Genomic DNA, 16,639 nt, shown 5'->3' with positions numbered 1-16,639 from the left:
CAAAATGCTATAGCTTAAGGGTTTAAAAATCCTCCATAGTCCCCGGGGAAAGAACTGTAACTTATATAATTTGCCGATTATTAGAATATCAGTTTCTTTTTATGGAAGGGGTGGTCGTATTAAATTTATTGTCCAAAAATCCTTGTCTTTATTTTTTCTTGAATTGGCTATGCAATCCCAAACGAAATTACCTTACTAAAAAATCTAGTCCGAACTTGCAATACGTTGGCATATATATACTAATGACAACGTTCTAGCTGATAAATCTCTTGTCGTTCAACTGATCTATTCCATAGCAAGGCGACTGATTAACTAAGCATTACTGCTTTTTACATACAAATTTGATTAACCCAGTTTTAGAACATTCGATAATAAAAATTTTTGACAAATTTGAACTTGGACCGATCTCAGAGCCCAAAAGTGGCAAATAACACCAAACTGTGCAGACAAATTTCAATTGTAGTGAAAACTTTCCAAATGTACAAGGGAAGCAAATAGCGACGAAGACCATACTGCCTTTCCATATCAAACAAACTAAAAATGTTAAAAACTTTTTAAAACAGCCCTAGCATCCTTACTTCAACGAAGTTCTTTTTTAAAAACATTTTTTTTAATATTTTTAGTTTTAATTTTCGCCTTGGAATGCAAGTTTATATATATATATATATATATATATATATATATATATATATATATATATATATATATATATATATATATATATATATATATAAATATATATATAAAAATATATATACATATATATATGCATTTTTTTTTTTGCTGAAGACGACCCTTGGACATAGGGCCGAAACATTCACTAAATTGAATTCCACTGTCTTGAGAAAATTTTCTCATTTACCTAATTTAAATTCTGAGCCACTAAAACCATGGCACTTCCTGCCACGATTTTGCCAACTGTTTTTTTTTTACGGAGTCGTCAACAATATTGGTAGAGTCCCCCCACACGTGATGTCTCTGCTCTTGAAAAACTACAATACATTCGACAGAGTGTCCCTTAATAATCCCCGAAAATTGAGAAGGACTTAGTTCATTTTGGTGCAGAAAAGGTAAATATATTCTTGATAATTCCGTAGTCACAACCTAATGTACTGAAATAGTCTAGCGATTCGATTAACTGTCTCTCAACAATTCTCTATGCAGAATTAATATGCAATATATTATGCAACATTATTTAATTATATTATATAAATTATTATACATATAATATTCTTATAATTACTATGCAACATTATTAATATGCAATAACAATTATATATACAGTTGAGGAGGGTTTTGTGCGCTTTGAATAGCCTAACATGACAAAATCAAACTTGCAAACCATCTTTCGACGGGGATCTGTTCTGCATGATGAGTTCTAAGAGACGATATCAGTAGCAAGTGTGATTGAATAAACGTTCAGGGTTACCACCCCTAGTGATTTATCACTAATCCTAGTGATTTTATGTTGCCAAAAACATAAATTACCAAATCAGCACATAAATCACCAGAATATTGAAGAAAATCACTAAATCAACCAAAAATTACCGATCTAGTGATTTTCTTCACCGGTTGGCAACCCTGTAGACATTGTCCTTGTAAAAAAGCAAACGGCTTTTTGACACTTACCTCAGAGATGTAAAATTTTCAGTTATAGAATTCCATAGCGTCATAACCTAACATACCAGAGTTTATCGATTTGCTAGACTGTCTCTCAATAATTCCCCATGCAGTTAAAAAGGGTTATGTGGGCTAACATGCCAACGGAACAACCTAGTTTTAACAAAAGATAAAAACTTCCCAATCAGAATTCAAAAATTTTGAAAATTTTTTCTCCTGCTCGGATTTCAATTAGTACCAGATCATTTATTCTTATAGCAATTATATTGCCACGAATGGGTGAAGAATACGTAATTCTATCCATAATTTAAAGACCGGTAAAAGAGCTCATTTCTAGTGAAGTGAATCGCCGAAAGACCCCCTCTGTGTTTTAACACCTTAGGGTCCATGCACTTCCACAATTGTAGAATCCGAGAGCTCATTTCTAACTTGTAACAGCAATAACGTTCAAACAGTACGTTCAACAAAAATAATATTCCAATATATCAAGGCCGCGTGGCCTAATGGATAAGGCGTCGGACTTCGGATCCGAAGATTGCAGGTTCGAGTCCTGCCGTGGTCGAACAACAATTTTTCTACATTCCAATATAAAGTTCCAAAAAAGTTTGTCAGCTTAAGTCTCTGATTCGTTTATTATAAAATGCCCCAGACCTCTTCAAAAGAGTTACAGAGCTTAGAACAAGTAATTGCTGCCGATAGTGGATACTTGCTGAAGGACACTTCTTCCTCTACATAATCAACATTGATCTGAAAAACAAAAACAAGCATGAAAAACAAACTTAATTTACATAGTCAAACCTACAAGCAGGGGTGGGATAGGAGGGAAAAAAAAACACTAGCCGAGTATATTTCCCTAAGAAAACCAAGGATAACTATTCTGCGAGTTTTTCAAATATGACAAAACTGAAAAATAGCGTATTTATCAAATTATTAATTAACAAGGCTAATTAGATTAAATAAAGTAACTTAATTAACTTAACTAATGACATTACCAATGCTAAATACTTAGAAATTATAACTAATCTGTCATTGAAACAGGATATAAACTTTACGCTATTCGCTATAAGTTAACTGATTTGAGAAAGCTATGAAATATGATATTTGAGAAAAATCAGTCTTTTGAAAAGTTATACGACTGAAAAAAAAGCGTGTTTCTGAAATTATTAATTCACCAATGCGAAGTAGATTAATTAAAGTAACTTAATTAATAGATAATTAATTAAATAACCGATGCTACTTGTTTAGAAATTATAGCGTGTCTGTTGTTAAAACGAGATATAAGATTAAGTGCATTGACTGAAAGTCAACTGAAAAAAAAAAAAAACAATCTAAGAATATCTATGAAATGGGATATTTGACAAAAATCAAGGTAACTATGCTACGAGTCTTTTGAGAGTTATACGACTTAAAAAGAGCGTGTTTCTGAAATTAATTTCCAATGCGAATTAAATTAATTAAAGTAAGTTAATTAATAGATAATTAATTAAATAACCGATGCTAATTGTTTAGAAATTATAGCCTGTCTGTCATTAAAACGAGATGTAAGCTTTAGTGGATTGGCTGAAAGTCAACTGAAAAAAAAAAAATCTAGGAATATCTATAAAATAGGATATTTGACAAAAATGAAGGTAACTATGCTAAGAGTCTCTTGAAAGTTATACAACCGGAAAAAGCAAGGATATTTCTGAAATCATAGATTAATGTGATACTAATTCTTAATTGATAATGCACATATTCACCAACACCAAATAATTAGTAATTATAGCCAAATCTATCACAAAAGCGAGCATAAATTCTGCTCTACTTGGGGGGCTCATTTTACTAGCAAATTTTCATGCATTATACACTTTCCCTTACAACATGAAAAATTGTAGTCAATGCGATGGCATTAACTTGGTAAAGAGCGACACGTCTCCTGAGTAATACATTCCCCCCAGGAATAAATGTTTCTAAAAATATGAAAGGGATTCATTTGATTGAAAATAAAAGTTCTAGTGCCTTTCTATAATTTTGACGTCAATCAAAGAGCAACAAGATGAATTTGGCATTATATGAAGATTTCCAGTAGGTATTTAAACTAGAGTGATGAGAAGCTAAACAAATGCACATCTGGTTTTATGATCAGTACAGACCCTGACGCAAGGATCCTCAGTTATGGAAACAGCCATCTTGAAACGAAGCCTTTATAAATAAGTTTTAGTGGAGGATGGGCACGCTGTACATTGTTGAAATGACGGTAACGTAAAAATTTCGTCAATTTTGAAATAGCGATATTTTGATAGATAATGACACACCTTCTGGAAAAAAAATAAAATGCACATAAATAAAACACGATTTTGCTGTCAAATATACACTTAAAAAAGAAAAAGAGAAGAAACCAAATATTCCAAAATTTACGAATAAAATTTTAATAAAAGAAAGATAAAACTAGGTATAAAAATAAAGAAAATAAAACAAACTAAAAGAAAGTGGACTTGCTTTTTGTAGGGATGTGATAGGAGGACTATTTTCCCACGGAATCCAGTGTATTTTTGCCGGATTTAACATTTTTTGAAATTTTCTCCAATAAATTCTCGTCTATGTACCTGAATGCATGATTAATCAAAACAAATATATGTACAATAACAAAGCTTCGGCTATTTTAAGAGTTACAAACAAATAAAGTGTTATTGTTAAGTTTTAGGGCTCCCGTGTCCCTGATTCTTTTAAATGCGTGTTTTAACAGTATTCATTCTATGTGTTAATCCGATAAATTTTTGAAATGAGAATCATGTAAAAATATCGTCTAAATAATTGCAGGTTTCTGGAGGGACACCTTTATCAGCTTCATAAATAATGATATAAATACCATTGCTTTGCCATGGCATTTATGCCATTACTGCCCCCCGATCAAAATTATTAGAATTATTGTTGCTATGATCAGCTGGTCGTTGTACGAACCAACGGTGGAGACTTGACGGTGGAGACCCAGGAGACGAGACTTGACGGTTCTAGATCCATTCTGATGCAAAACAAGGCCGTATCCTCTCTCCTGTGCTCTTCACGATTCTCATTGATTACTTACTTTGGTCAAGCCACTTTGTCGGAAGGATTCAGTTGAATTAGAGCCGCACTATATGTGATGGTGATTTTGATAATGACAATACGCTCCTTTCTCATCTAATAGAGGATTTATAGCAGAACGTCACAGAATTCTCAAACACAGGCGGACGAGTAGGATTGTCAATGAGTACCGAAAAGATTAAATTCATGTGAAACAACGTAAATACAAAGCCGGGCCGGACGCTTAATGTTAGTTCTAATGAGCTGGAAGAAGTTCAAGAATTTAAGTATCTTGGCAGCATCATAAATTCTGATGTAAGCATGGAGCATTTCGTATGCAGTCAATGCTTTTTACCAAATTACGAAAAGTATAGAAAAACCCTGCATACACACTAAAGCTCAAGCTCCCACTACTAAATAGCAATACCCTCTCTGTACTGATATAAGGGCCTGCAATACATGGGCCCTGACAAAAGAGAAACGGCTACAAGATTTCGAAATTAATTGCCTTCAGCGCATCCTGGGAATCACTGGTCTGACAGAATCACGAACACCTCTATGCGTGAAAAACTAAAGCAACCATTGATAGTCCAGAAGATCTTAATCAGTAGATGGGGGGATTGGGCCTACATGGTCCGTAAGATTCTGGGTACCCGGCTGACTGACTATATTTCAAACAGTAGGCTACACGAAAAATGTGGTTAAAACCGCTTTCTAGGGCTATAATGAAAGAAAGGCTGAGATGGCTAGGGCATGTTGGGCGGACCAAGGATGACAGATTGCCGAGGATTGTCCTTTTTGCCAACCATCTAAGACTAAACGGAAAGCAGGTCGTCCTCATCTGGAGTGGGAGGACGTCATAAAGAAAGATTTAAGGAAATGGGAATTTCCTGGGAGGGTAAAAAGGGAGGCTATAAATAGACTGGGATGGAAGAGCAGCATGCATAGCTGTGTCGGCCTCAGGTGGCTTGGTGCTGCGGTGAGTTGTTAGTAGTAGTAGGTCCGTAAGTTCGATGCCAGGCACCCCCATGCTGTCTGGTACTGCTTCCCCAGAATTAGAAGGCACGGGTGGCAGAAAGAGACGCTGGCTGATGCCAAGAGAAGGATGCTAGGTAGACAGGAACTTCTTTGGAAGGCTTGTGACCACAAGTTCATCAGAAGTCATCGTAGAAAGGTAACGTCAATGCCTTATACACCAGCCGGCATGGGAGGAACTTAGTTTAAGAAAGTAACCTCTTTCGATTCGGGACTATTTGAGGATAAAAAAGAAAATGATCAGGGAACGAAGACATGGCAAGGACATCTCACATGATGTTACGTTTCCACCGTACTTGGTGCCCAAGCCTTGCATTTCGATATTCGCTGCAGTTAATTTTCATGCTCTTGATAACTCGATGGACCATGTACGCGTTATTTTAAGGAATCTTCACCGGGGAGGACAGTGTTGTGAAAGCCTCTAATTATCAGATCCCTCAGGCTAAAATCAGATCCCTCACCACCGAGTAAATGTCCCCAGTTTACTCAAAGAAACATTTTAAACAAGACTTTATAGGCAATTTTAGCAAAACTAATTTCCACAGAACAGAAAAATTTTTGCAGACATACAAGTTTTAAAGCGTATATCATCTTGTGGAAATCAAGATCTTAAAAAAGCTAAAAAATCAAGGAGAAATTATACAGAACGTAAAATACGAATCCTTAGATAACAGTCGCTTCTCTTACAGCTGTATATGATTTGTAAGTTCTTTTACAAACAAAACGACGGCCGGAATCTGGATCGGCCATTTCTACAGCTTCTCACCCACTATGTAAATAAAAGAGACAGAAAAAAAAGATTGCTCTTTAAAGAGCTGATTTTCTCAGAGTGTGGTAGGGGGCTCCAATGGATCGACCATTCGAACTTGTTAGACCTGATATATGAACACATTTTTGAGTTTTTTTTTAAAGTTTTATATACCCCCCCCCCGAAGAAAAAAAACTTTAGTAAATCCCCCACTCTGAAATTAAATCCTGGGTATGGCCCTTTGATGAACTTACTTTTCCGTGTGCAAATGATCCCACGACAATAGCTATTGGCTCGTTAGGTAACACTAATTCTTTAGGATTTATGGTACGTGTAGCGCTAAAAGAAGTTCCAATCTTCTTGCAACCAACGGGTAGATGATCCGTTACAGGATTTTTAATCACTTTCATCAATGTAGCTGAACTGTCATTAGCCTTGATGCTCATTTTGTGTAACAACTGAACTGAAAAAAAGTGGAAATAATTATTGTACCAATGAAAGTAAAAATGCACTCAGATTGTTGGAATTGCTTAAGCGGAAACTTAAACAACCATACATGTTTTCAAAAAATTAATAAAAATCGGGAGTTAAGTTTATCAAAAACAAATTACTTTTTATTTTATTATTTAAATCATTTATTTTTTTATTAACAATAAACATTTTGATTATTATTATTTAGCTTTTTTATTAATTAATTAATACTGTATCAATTATCTTCATTCATTAACTGCGCCCTCTACTTTATTTTAATAAAGACATAATTTAAAAATTACGAAATGATTATAATCGTTAGATTATTTATTTGAAATTTTGCGCCCCTCAAGTTTCGCGCCCGGGCCAAGTACCCCTTCTGTGCTCCCTCTTAAGAAATAATTTAAACAATTATTGATCAAATTCGGGAATTCCCCTCCCCCTGCATATGACCTTGGGTAGTTGTATCTACTTTACAGACTTGGTTTCAATATCAGGAAAAATACGAGGCCTAGGGCTGACTGATTTTTTTGTCTTCCTTTTCCCCACTGGATGGGTTTATTGTCCTATACTGAACAATATGACCAACCCACCCTAGCAGACAGTTGAAGAAATTTTAAACAAAGCATCAATATTAATTTTATTCTTGAGCTGTGAGCACTTGTGAGCACTCTATGAGCACTTCCACTCACATCTACACAGACGCTTGTTTACCATCCGTCAAACGTCTAATTGCTAGAGGACCACTTACACTGAGATTTTACAAGACAGAGATTTAGTTAGCGATAATCTCAGCCAATCAAATTTTTTATATAATTTTCTGATTGGCTGAACAATTCTATGAATAATTCTAATTGACTCAGATAAGCGCTAGTTAAAATAAATCTGGCTATAAGTAAACACTCACTAAGGATGGGCCTTCAGCAAAAACTAAGTTTAATTTACTTAGCACACCCCCGGGTAGCTTGATCCCGTACATCCAGTCTCTGTGTACACTTTATTTACCACGGAAGTACTCCTTTTCACCACTTTATTTTCCACGGCCGTTCATCTTACTTAAACGTTCATTGATGACTACACTTACAGATAAACCATTTTCCGCTCGATTATATTCCTTTTGACATCTCTTTCTCATTAAAAAAAAGAAGAAAATTTAGTGACGCTTCTTATGCTTTATCTTACATCCTCCAGAGCAAGGAATGGCGCATAGCACTTCAACAAAACCTCACCAGACATCTAGAAGCTGAGCTGCAACCGTGACATCCTCCAGCTGCGGTTGAAGAGACAGCTCTCAAGTGCTGGTTATATAGTCCTCGTATGGTGTGTCTTGGGTCAACCTCTTTTGCGCCTCCCCTCGGGGTACAGCTCATAAACTGTATTTTAGAGTTGATCCTCTGGAATACGAAAGACGTAGCCCAATTACGTTCATCTCCTATGTTTCAGAATGCCATTAATTAATATAATTCTAGTTTTAAAAGTTCCTTTCATTCATTTATTAAGTCTTTTTATTTATTTATATATTTTTTTCCTGAGGACTGCCATTGGATATAGGGACGAAATATTCATTTGAATTTTGAGCAACTTTCACTATCTTAAAAAAAATCCCCATTGTTCTGTTTATGATGGAAAAGCAGTGGGATCTTTGTCTATATTTGTGGACTTGTTTGCCAACTATTGGAATTAATAAAGAATAACAATGTAAGAAAGAGATAAGAAAATATCCTCTAATCTCATCATTTGAAAATTCGATGGTCAAGAAAATCAAACACTCGATTTTGACACTCTGCTCCTTAATATATATATATATATATATATATATATATATATATATATATATATATATATATATATATATATATATATATATATATATTATATATATATATATATATATATATATATATATATATATATATATATATATATATATATATATATATATATATATATATATATATATATATATATATATATATATATATATATATATATATATATATATATATATATGTATATATAAAATATGAGTTGGGGGATATGGGGGGTCTAAGTGGGGGGTTACATAATTTTCTTTTATCTTTGTTGCTTAACGTTTTCGATTGGCCCAGATTTTTACCCTGCCCCCTTCAATTCGGAATAAAACCTTTTATACGTTTCACTGGGTTTAGGCCTAATGGATGTTTTTAGAATTCCTACAAGGCATATTTTTTTAGCTTATTATATAAATCCCATCGTTTATGAATATGTGAATTGAGTTCCTTGTGAAGCAGGTGCGTACTCATGTGGAAAGCAGTCTTGTCCACTTGAAAACCAAACCAACCTGATACAAATACTGTTATGTACGCTACTCCATCCCACCCTATTCAGAGCTCTGCAAGTACCTCATAGTGTCCTCAAATGTTTTCTTATCATATCTTCTTCACTCGTTTGAGGGGGGGCCTTCTTTTTGTTTAGCCCCCTCTGTTTTACATCATGTATATCGCATATACTTTAATTTCTCTAGCCTAGAAAATTGACTATTTGCATTTGTTACTTCTCAAAAATACTTTTGGATAATTTACCTAGCGAAACATGTAGTTTCTCATAGCCGAGTCGTTAGTATGCCGCAGTCAAAAGTGAATGATAACTTTTTTAAGTCTGACTGGGGAGGGGGGGAGGCTATTTTTTTTGTTTAGGATGAGGGTTTTGTAGTATTTTCCTGTAACGAAATCCAAATGTCAACTTACTTTTAAATGGATAGGGTATCTAGGTGGGAAATTAGCAAGTAGAGGAATATTTTATAGACTTGGGTCGAGAAAAATGATATGACTACTTTTTTCTGTTTTAACTTATTTTATTGGTCTGAAATTAAAAAAACGAAGGCTTTTGAAAACTATGGAGGTAAGAAACTGATATTTGGTTTTACGAAAATCTGAACAATCTTGGCTTAAAAACGCAATGTGGAAAAGGAGGTTTAAAATTATTAAAATGAAGGCCTCGTAATAGTGTTGTGGTAAGAAATTGGTATGTGGGTGTACACAAGCCTGAATAATCTAGGTTTAATAGTACGACATGGGAAGAATTAGTCTGAAATTTAAAAAAAAGGCTTTTGAATACTATGGAGGTAAGAAATTGATATTGGTGTTTACCAAAAATCTGAACAATCTAGGCTTAAGAACGCAATGAAAAAGTAAGTTAAAAACTATCAAATGAAGGCCTCTGAGTAGCATTGTGGAAAGAAATTGACATTGGGGTTTCCAAAAATCTGAACAATCTAGGCTTAAGAGCGCAATGTAGAAAAGTAGGGTTAAAATTATTAAAATGAAAGCCTCTGAATAGTATTTGGTAAGAAATTTTGGTGACAAACCTGAATAATCTAGGTTTAGGAGTACGACATGGGACAAAATTGATCTGAAATTAAAACAAGAGCTAAGAGCTCATATGGCACTTGTGACGAGGCAAGAAGAGCTAAGAGCCAAGAGCTCATATGGTATGAGCTCTAATAAAATTCTAAGAATCAATAGATTGATTTAAAAGAAAAATCAGAGGCTTAATGCTGGTCAGGATTTAAAATAAGAGCTCTGAGTCACAATGTCCTTCTAAATATCAAAATCCATTAAGATCCGATCACCCACTCGTAAGTTATAAATACCTCATTTTTTATAATTTCCCCCCCCTTTAGCCCCCCAGATGGTCGAATCTGAGAGAACGATTTTATCAAGTCAATTTGTGCAGCTCCCTGACACGCCTACCAATTTTCATCGTCCTAGCACGTCCAGAAGCACCAAACTCGCCAAATCACTGAACCCCTCCCCCCAACACCCCCAAAGAGAGCGAATCCAGTACGGTTACGTCAATCACGTATCAAGGACATTTGCTTATTCTATCCACCAAGCATCATCCCGATTCCTCCACTCCAAGTGTTTTCCAAGATTTCCCCTTCCAACTCCCCCCAATGTCAAAAGATCTGGTCGGGATTTGAAATAAGAGCTCTGAGACATGAATTCCTTCTAAATATCAAATTTCATTAAGATCAGATCACCTATCCGTAAGACAAAAATACCAAAATTTTCACATTCTCCGAGAATTCCGTTTTCCCCCTCCAACTCCCCCCAATGTCACAGAATATGGTCGGAATTTCAAATTAGAGCTTTAAAGCACAAGATCCTTCTAAATATCAAATTTCATTAAGATCTGATCACCCTTTCGTAAGTTACAAATACCTCATTTTTCCAAATTCCCCCCCCCCATCTCCACCAAAAAGAGAAGATCCGGTCCGGTTATTTCAGTTACGTATCTTAGACAGGTTTTTATTCTTCCCATCCAGTTTCATCCTGATCTCTCCGCTTTAAGTATTTTCTAAGATTTCCGCCCCCCCCAATTACGCTGGATCCGGTTGAGATTTAAAATAAGAGATCTGAGTTACAAGGTCCTTCTAAATATTAAGTTTCACCCGATCACTCCTTCGTAAGTTAAAAATACGTCATTTTTTCTTATTTTCAGAATTACCCCATCCCCCAAATAGAGCGAATCCGATTATTTTTCTAACCAAGTTTCATCCCGATCCCTCCAATCTAAGCGTTTTCCATGATTTTAGGTTCCCCCAAAACTCCCCCCAATGTCACCAGATCCGGTTGGGATTTAAAATTAAATAAAAAAAACAAGTTTTTTAAATGAAAGTAAGGAGCGACATTAAAACTTAAAACGAACAGAAATTACTCCGTATATCAAAGGGGCTTTTCCTTCTCAACGCCCCGCTCTTTACGCTAAAGTTTGCATCTTTCTCTTAACTCTATATTTTAAAACAGTAAAAAAAACTTTAGCGTAAAGAGCGGTGCGTTGAGAAGGAAAAGCCCCTTTCATATACGGAGTAATTTATGTTCGTTTTAAGTTTTAATGTCGCTCCTTGCTTTCATTTAAAAAATTGTTTTTTTTAATTTAATTTCTGAACGTTTTTGAATCAATGCATGTTTTGATTTTTGGCTTTCCGCAGAGGAATAATTAAAACAAAATTTGTATGTTTATTTTTTTTGGCTAAATGGCTTTCTCATAATTTTTATCGAATGATTTTGAGAAAAAAAGAGCGGGGAGGAAGCCTAGTTGCCCTCCGATTTTCGGTTAATTAAAAAGGCAACTAGAACTTTTAATTTTTTACGAATCTTTTTATAAGTAAAAGATATACGTAACTTATAAATTAGCTTACGTAAAGAACATTTGCTTTCTTATGTTTTTATTACATATATGAGGGGGTTTGCCCCCTCGTCAGTACCTCGCTCTTTACACTAAAGCCTAAATTTTGTCCCAATTCATTAAGAATGACCCCTGAAACACAAAAACCGCAGAATAAATAGTTGAAATTACTAAAAATACTTTAGCGTAAAGAGCGAGGTATTAGGAGGAGGTGAGCCCCTCATATGGGTAATAATTTCTGTTCGTTTTAAGTTTTAATGCTGCTGCTTACTTCCAGCTGAAAAAAAACTTTTTCATTGTTATTTTTTTAAGTAATGCTAGTAAATCCTGCGCTCCCTTTATGGAAAATTTCTTCCCCCATGACAAATTCCTCGATGGAAAGTTCCCCCAGCATATCCACCTCTTCTCAACCCCTGCCTCAAACCAAAAAATCCTCCTGAAAACGTCTGTACACTTCCCAATAACCACTACTATATGTAAGCACTGGTCAAAGTTTTGAACTTGTAACCCCTCCCGCGGGGACTGTGGGGGAGTAAGTCGTCCACAAAGGCATAGTTATAACGTTTTTCGACTACGCTGAACAAAATGGCTATCTCAGAATTTTGATCCGTTGACTTTAGGAAAAAATAAGCGTGGGAGGGGGCCTAGGTGCCCTCCAATTTTTTTGGTCACTTAAAAAGGGCACTAGAATTTTTCATTTCCGTTAGAATGAGCTCTCTTGCAACATTCTAGGACAACTGGGTCGATACGATGACCCCTGGGAAAAAAAAAAAAAAAAAAAAAAAACACTCATCCGTGATCTGCCTTCTGGCAAAAAATATAAAATTCCACATTTTTGTAGATAGCACCTTGAAACGTCTACAGTAGGGTTCTCTGATATGCTGAATCTGATGGTGTGATTTTCGTTAAGATTCTATGACTTTTAGGGGGTGTTTCCCCCTATTTTCTAAAATCAAACAAATTTTCTCAGGCTCGTAACTTTTGATGGGTAAGCCTAAACTTGATGAAACTTATATATTTAAAATCAGCATTAAAATGCGATTCTTTTGATGTAGCTACTGGTACCAAAATTCCATTTTTTAGACTTTTGGTTACTATTGAGCCGGGTCGCTCCTTACTACAGTTCGTTACCACAAACTGTTTGATAAGAGCTTTGAGACACGATATCCTTCCAAACATCAAATTTCATTAAGATCCGATGACCCATTCGTAAGTTAAAATACCTCATTTTTTCTAATTTTTCAGAATTACACCCCCCCTCCAACTACCCCAAAGAGAGCGGATCCGTTCCGGTTATGTCAATCATGTATCTGGGACTTGTGCTTATTTTTCCCACCAAGTTTCATCCCGATTCCTCCACTCTAAGTGTTTTCCAAGATTTTAGATTTCCCCCTCCCAACTCTCCCGTAATGTCACCAGATCCAGTCGGGATTTAAAATAACAGCTCTGAGACACGATATCCTTCCAAACATCAAATTTCACTAAGATCTGATCAACCGTTCGGAAGTTAAAAATACTTCATTTTTTCTATTTTTTTTCGAATTAACGGGCCCCCTACTTCCCCCTCCCAGATGGTCAAATCAGGAAAACGACTATTTCTAATTTAATCTGGTCTGTTCCCTGATACGCCTGCCAAATTTCATCGTCCTAGCTTACCTGGAAGTGCCTAAAGTAGCGAAACCGGGACAGACAGACCGACAGAATTTGCGATTGCTATATGTCACTTTGTTAATACCAAGTGCCATAAAAAAGGAGGGCTTTTGAATACTAAGGAGGTAAGAAATTGATATTGGGGTTTACAAAAACCTGAACAAAAATCTCTCTCTCTCTCTTTTGTTTTGCTTGTTTTCTATGACTGTCTCTATGTGTTTGTATATTTTAATAATTATAACCCTGCTTTTCCTCAATGCCTTCTTAAGCCTAGATTGTTCAGTTTTCTGGAAACCCCAATATCAATTTCATACCTCCATAGTGTTCAAAAGCCTTACTTTTTTAATTTCAGATCAATTTTTCGCATGTCGTACTCCATTTCTAGATTATCCAGGTTTATGTAAACCCAAATACCATTTTCTTACCATAACACTATTCAGAGGCCTTCATTTTAATAATTTTTACCTTACTTTTTCTCATTGCGTTTTTAAGCCAAGATCGTTCAGATTTTTGTAAAACTCAATATCAATTTCTTACCTCCATAGTTTTCAAAAGCCTTGCTTTTTTTTTAATTTCAGACCAATAAAAATAAGTTATAACAGAAAAAAAGTCATATTATTTCTCTCGCCCCAAGCTTATAAAATATTCCTCCACTTGCTATATTTCCCACCTAGATACCCTATCCATTTAAAAGTAAGTTGACATTTGGATTTCGTTGCAGGAAAATACTACAAAACCCTCACCCCAAACAAAACAATCGCCCCCCCCCAGTCAGACTTAAAAAAGTTATCATTCACTTTTGACTGCGGCATACTAACGACTCGGCTATGAGAGACTACATGTTTCGCTAGGTAAATTATCCAAAAGTATTTTTGAGAAGTAACAAATGCTAATAGCCAATTTTCTAGGCTAGAGAAATTAAAGTATAAGCGATATACACGATGTAAAACAGAGGGGACTAAACAAAAAGAAGGCCCCCCTCAAACGAGTCAAGAAGATAAGAAAACATTTGAAGACACTATGAGGTACTTGCAGAGCCCTGAATAGGGTGGGATGGAGTAGCGTACATAACAGTATTTGTATCAGGTTGGGTTGGTTTCCAAGTGGACAAGACTGCTTTCCACATGAGTACGCACCTGCTTCACAAGGAACTCAATTCACATATTCATAAACGATGGGATTTATATAATAATCTGGCTATAATAAATATGCCTTGTAGGAATTCTATCCATTAGGCCTAAACCCAGTGAAACGTATAAACAGGGTTTATTCCGAATTGAAAGGGGGAGGGGTAAAATCTGGGCCAGTCTAAAACATTAAGCAACGAAGATAAAAATGTATGTAACCCCCCACTTAGACCCCCAACTGATATTTTCCAGTTCTCCTTTCATTTCCTATAGCCCTCTTCTCAAACTATATATATATATTTTTGCAAGTACCAGCCACATAGCCGCCCGGCACTCGGCACGTGACAGGCTGCTGATCGCAGATAATTTGCTGTCTTTTTCATAGGGCTGTTATTTCAAAGATATTTAATTATTAAGGAAAGTCTGATTTCTATCAACGTTATCTACTAAGCTTCAAACTTTTGATTTTCTTTTTAAGGTTTTTTGATTTGCTGTAACCTATATTGTTCAAACATACACACATATTTTTTACAATTAACAACCACCAGGCCCTGGGACTCAGCACGCGGCGTTGAATTTCTGACAACGATTTCTACTAAGTTTCAGACTTTTGGTTTTTGTTTTTTAAGGTTTTTGAATTGTTGTAAGCCCTTGCTGAGGTAAGTACAAATATTTTTTGCAATCACTAGTATTTTGCTCTTTACGCAATTTAACATCTTTTTATGCTGGAGTCTGTTCAAAGATATTTGAGCATTGAAGCTAGTCCGATTTCTAACAACGCTATGTACCAAGGTTCAATTTTCACCCTCTTTATTAAGCATATTTCACCATTAACTAATATGTTTTCTACCTTTTTTTCATATTAGCATTTACTTTACCCCCTCCTTTAAAAACAACATTTTTCATTCTACTTGAGAAATTATCTATGTAAAACAATTAATTTAACTGAGTTCTGCTGTCAAGAATAACTACCTTGGATTAGCATCCGATTAAAATTATCCGATTAGATTATCTAATCCGATCTCGGATTAGATTAGCATGGTTGTTAATTGCAAAAAATATCTGTATATGTTTGAACAACAGGTTTACAGAAATTCAAAAAACCTTAAAAAAAATCAAAAGTTTGAAGCTTAGTAGATACACATTTCATTTAACTCAGTTCTGCTGTCAAGAATAACTACCTCGGATTAGCATATGAAGCTACTTAAAGGCTTTTAGACGGACTAATATGATAAGAGCGTTAACTGTCAAACCGGGTTGAAATTGGTAAGCCTGCCTAAGTGATGTTTTGAAGAAAAGGTAATTCCTTGATTCTGTCTACAACAATGTGGAGTCAAACTTAAAGTAGTTTCCAATTTATGTATTGATTATACAGGAAGGGTTATAATACATCATATATGTATATATATATATATATATATATATATATATATATATATATATATATATATATATATATATATATATATATATATATATATATATATATATACATATATATATAAAAGCTTTAAAATTATCATATATAACACTGTTAAGCAGCAGTGTCAAACGCTCAACCATCGAATTTTCAAATGATGATATTAGAGGATATTTTCTTGTGTCTTTCTTACTATGTCATTCTTTATTACTTCCAATAGTTATGTAAGTGGAGTTTTTTTCCCCTTCAGAGAAACGAATCTTATATACAAAAAAATTATGTCAATGAACACTTTCCACAATTCTTGTTTTTCAAATTCTGTCTATCTAGCATTTAACTAGGAAAAGCCTCAGGCGT

The 16,639-nt window shown here is 34.9% G+C and overlaps 1 protein-coding gene and 1 non-coding gene across 2 annotated transcripts in view; one reads left to right on the top strand and one right to left on the bottom strand.

Annotated features, from left to right (window-relative positions):
* The first annotated feature begins 2,109 nt into the window (after nucleotides 1-2,109).
* Nucleotides 2,110-2,182, top strand: Trnar-ucg (transfer RNA arginine (anticodon UCG)). The gene has a single exon. It is a non-coding gene; the product is annotated as a tRNA-Arg (tRNA).
* Nucleotides 2,183-2,233: 51 nt separating this feature from the next.
* The window catches only part of LOC136027983 (ribosomal RNA small subunit methyltransferase NEP1-like), a 28,190-nt gene continuing 13,784 nt past the window's right edge, over nucleotides 2,234-16,639 (bottom strand). Inside the window, exons 4-5 of the mRNA XM_065705486.1 lie at nucleotides 6,700-6,908; nucleotides 2,234-2,367 (exon numbers count right to left, since the gene is read on the bottom strand). Coding sequence (XP_065561558.1) covers nucleotides 2,254-2,367; nucleotides 6,700-6,908 — 323 coding nt within the window. The 3' untranslated portion in view covers nucleotides 2,234-2,253. The remainder of the gene's footprint in view (nucleotides 2,368-6,699; nucleotides 6,909-16,639) is intronic.

Source organism: Artemia franciscana, chromosome 6 (assembly GCF_032884065.1).
Source record: "Artemia franciscana chromosome 6, ASM3288406v1, whole genome shotgun sequence".
In the NCBI taxonomy this organism is placed as follows: Eukaryota; Metazoa; Arthropoda; class Branchiopoda; order Anostraca; family Artemiidae; genus Artemia; species Artemia franciscana.
The sequence above is the reverse complement of the archived record's forward strand: the minus strand, read 5'-3'. Positions and strand labels throughout refer to the sequence as shown.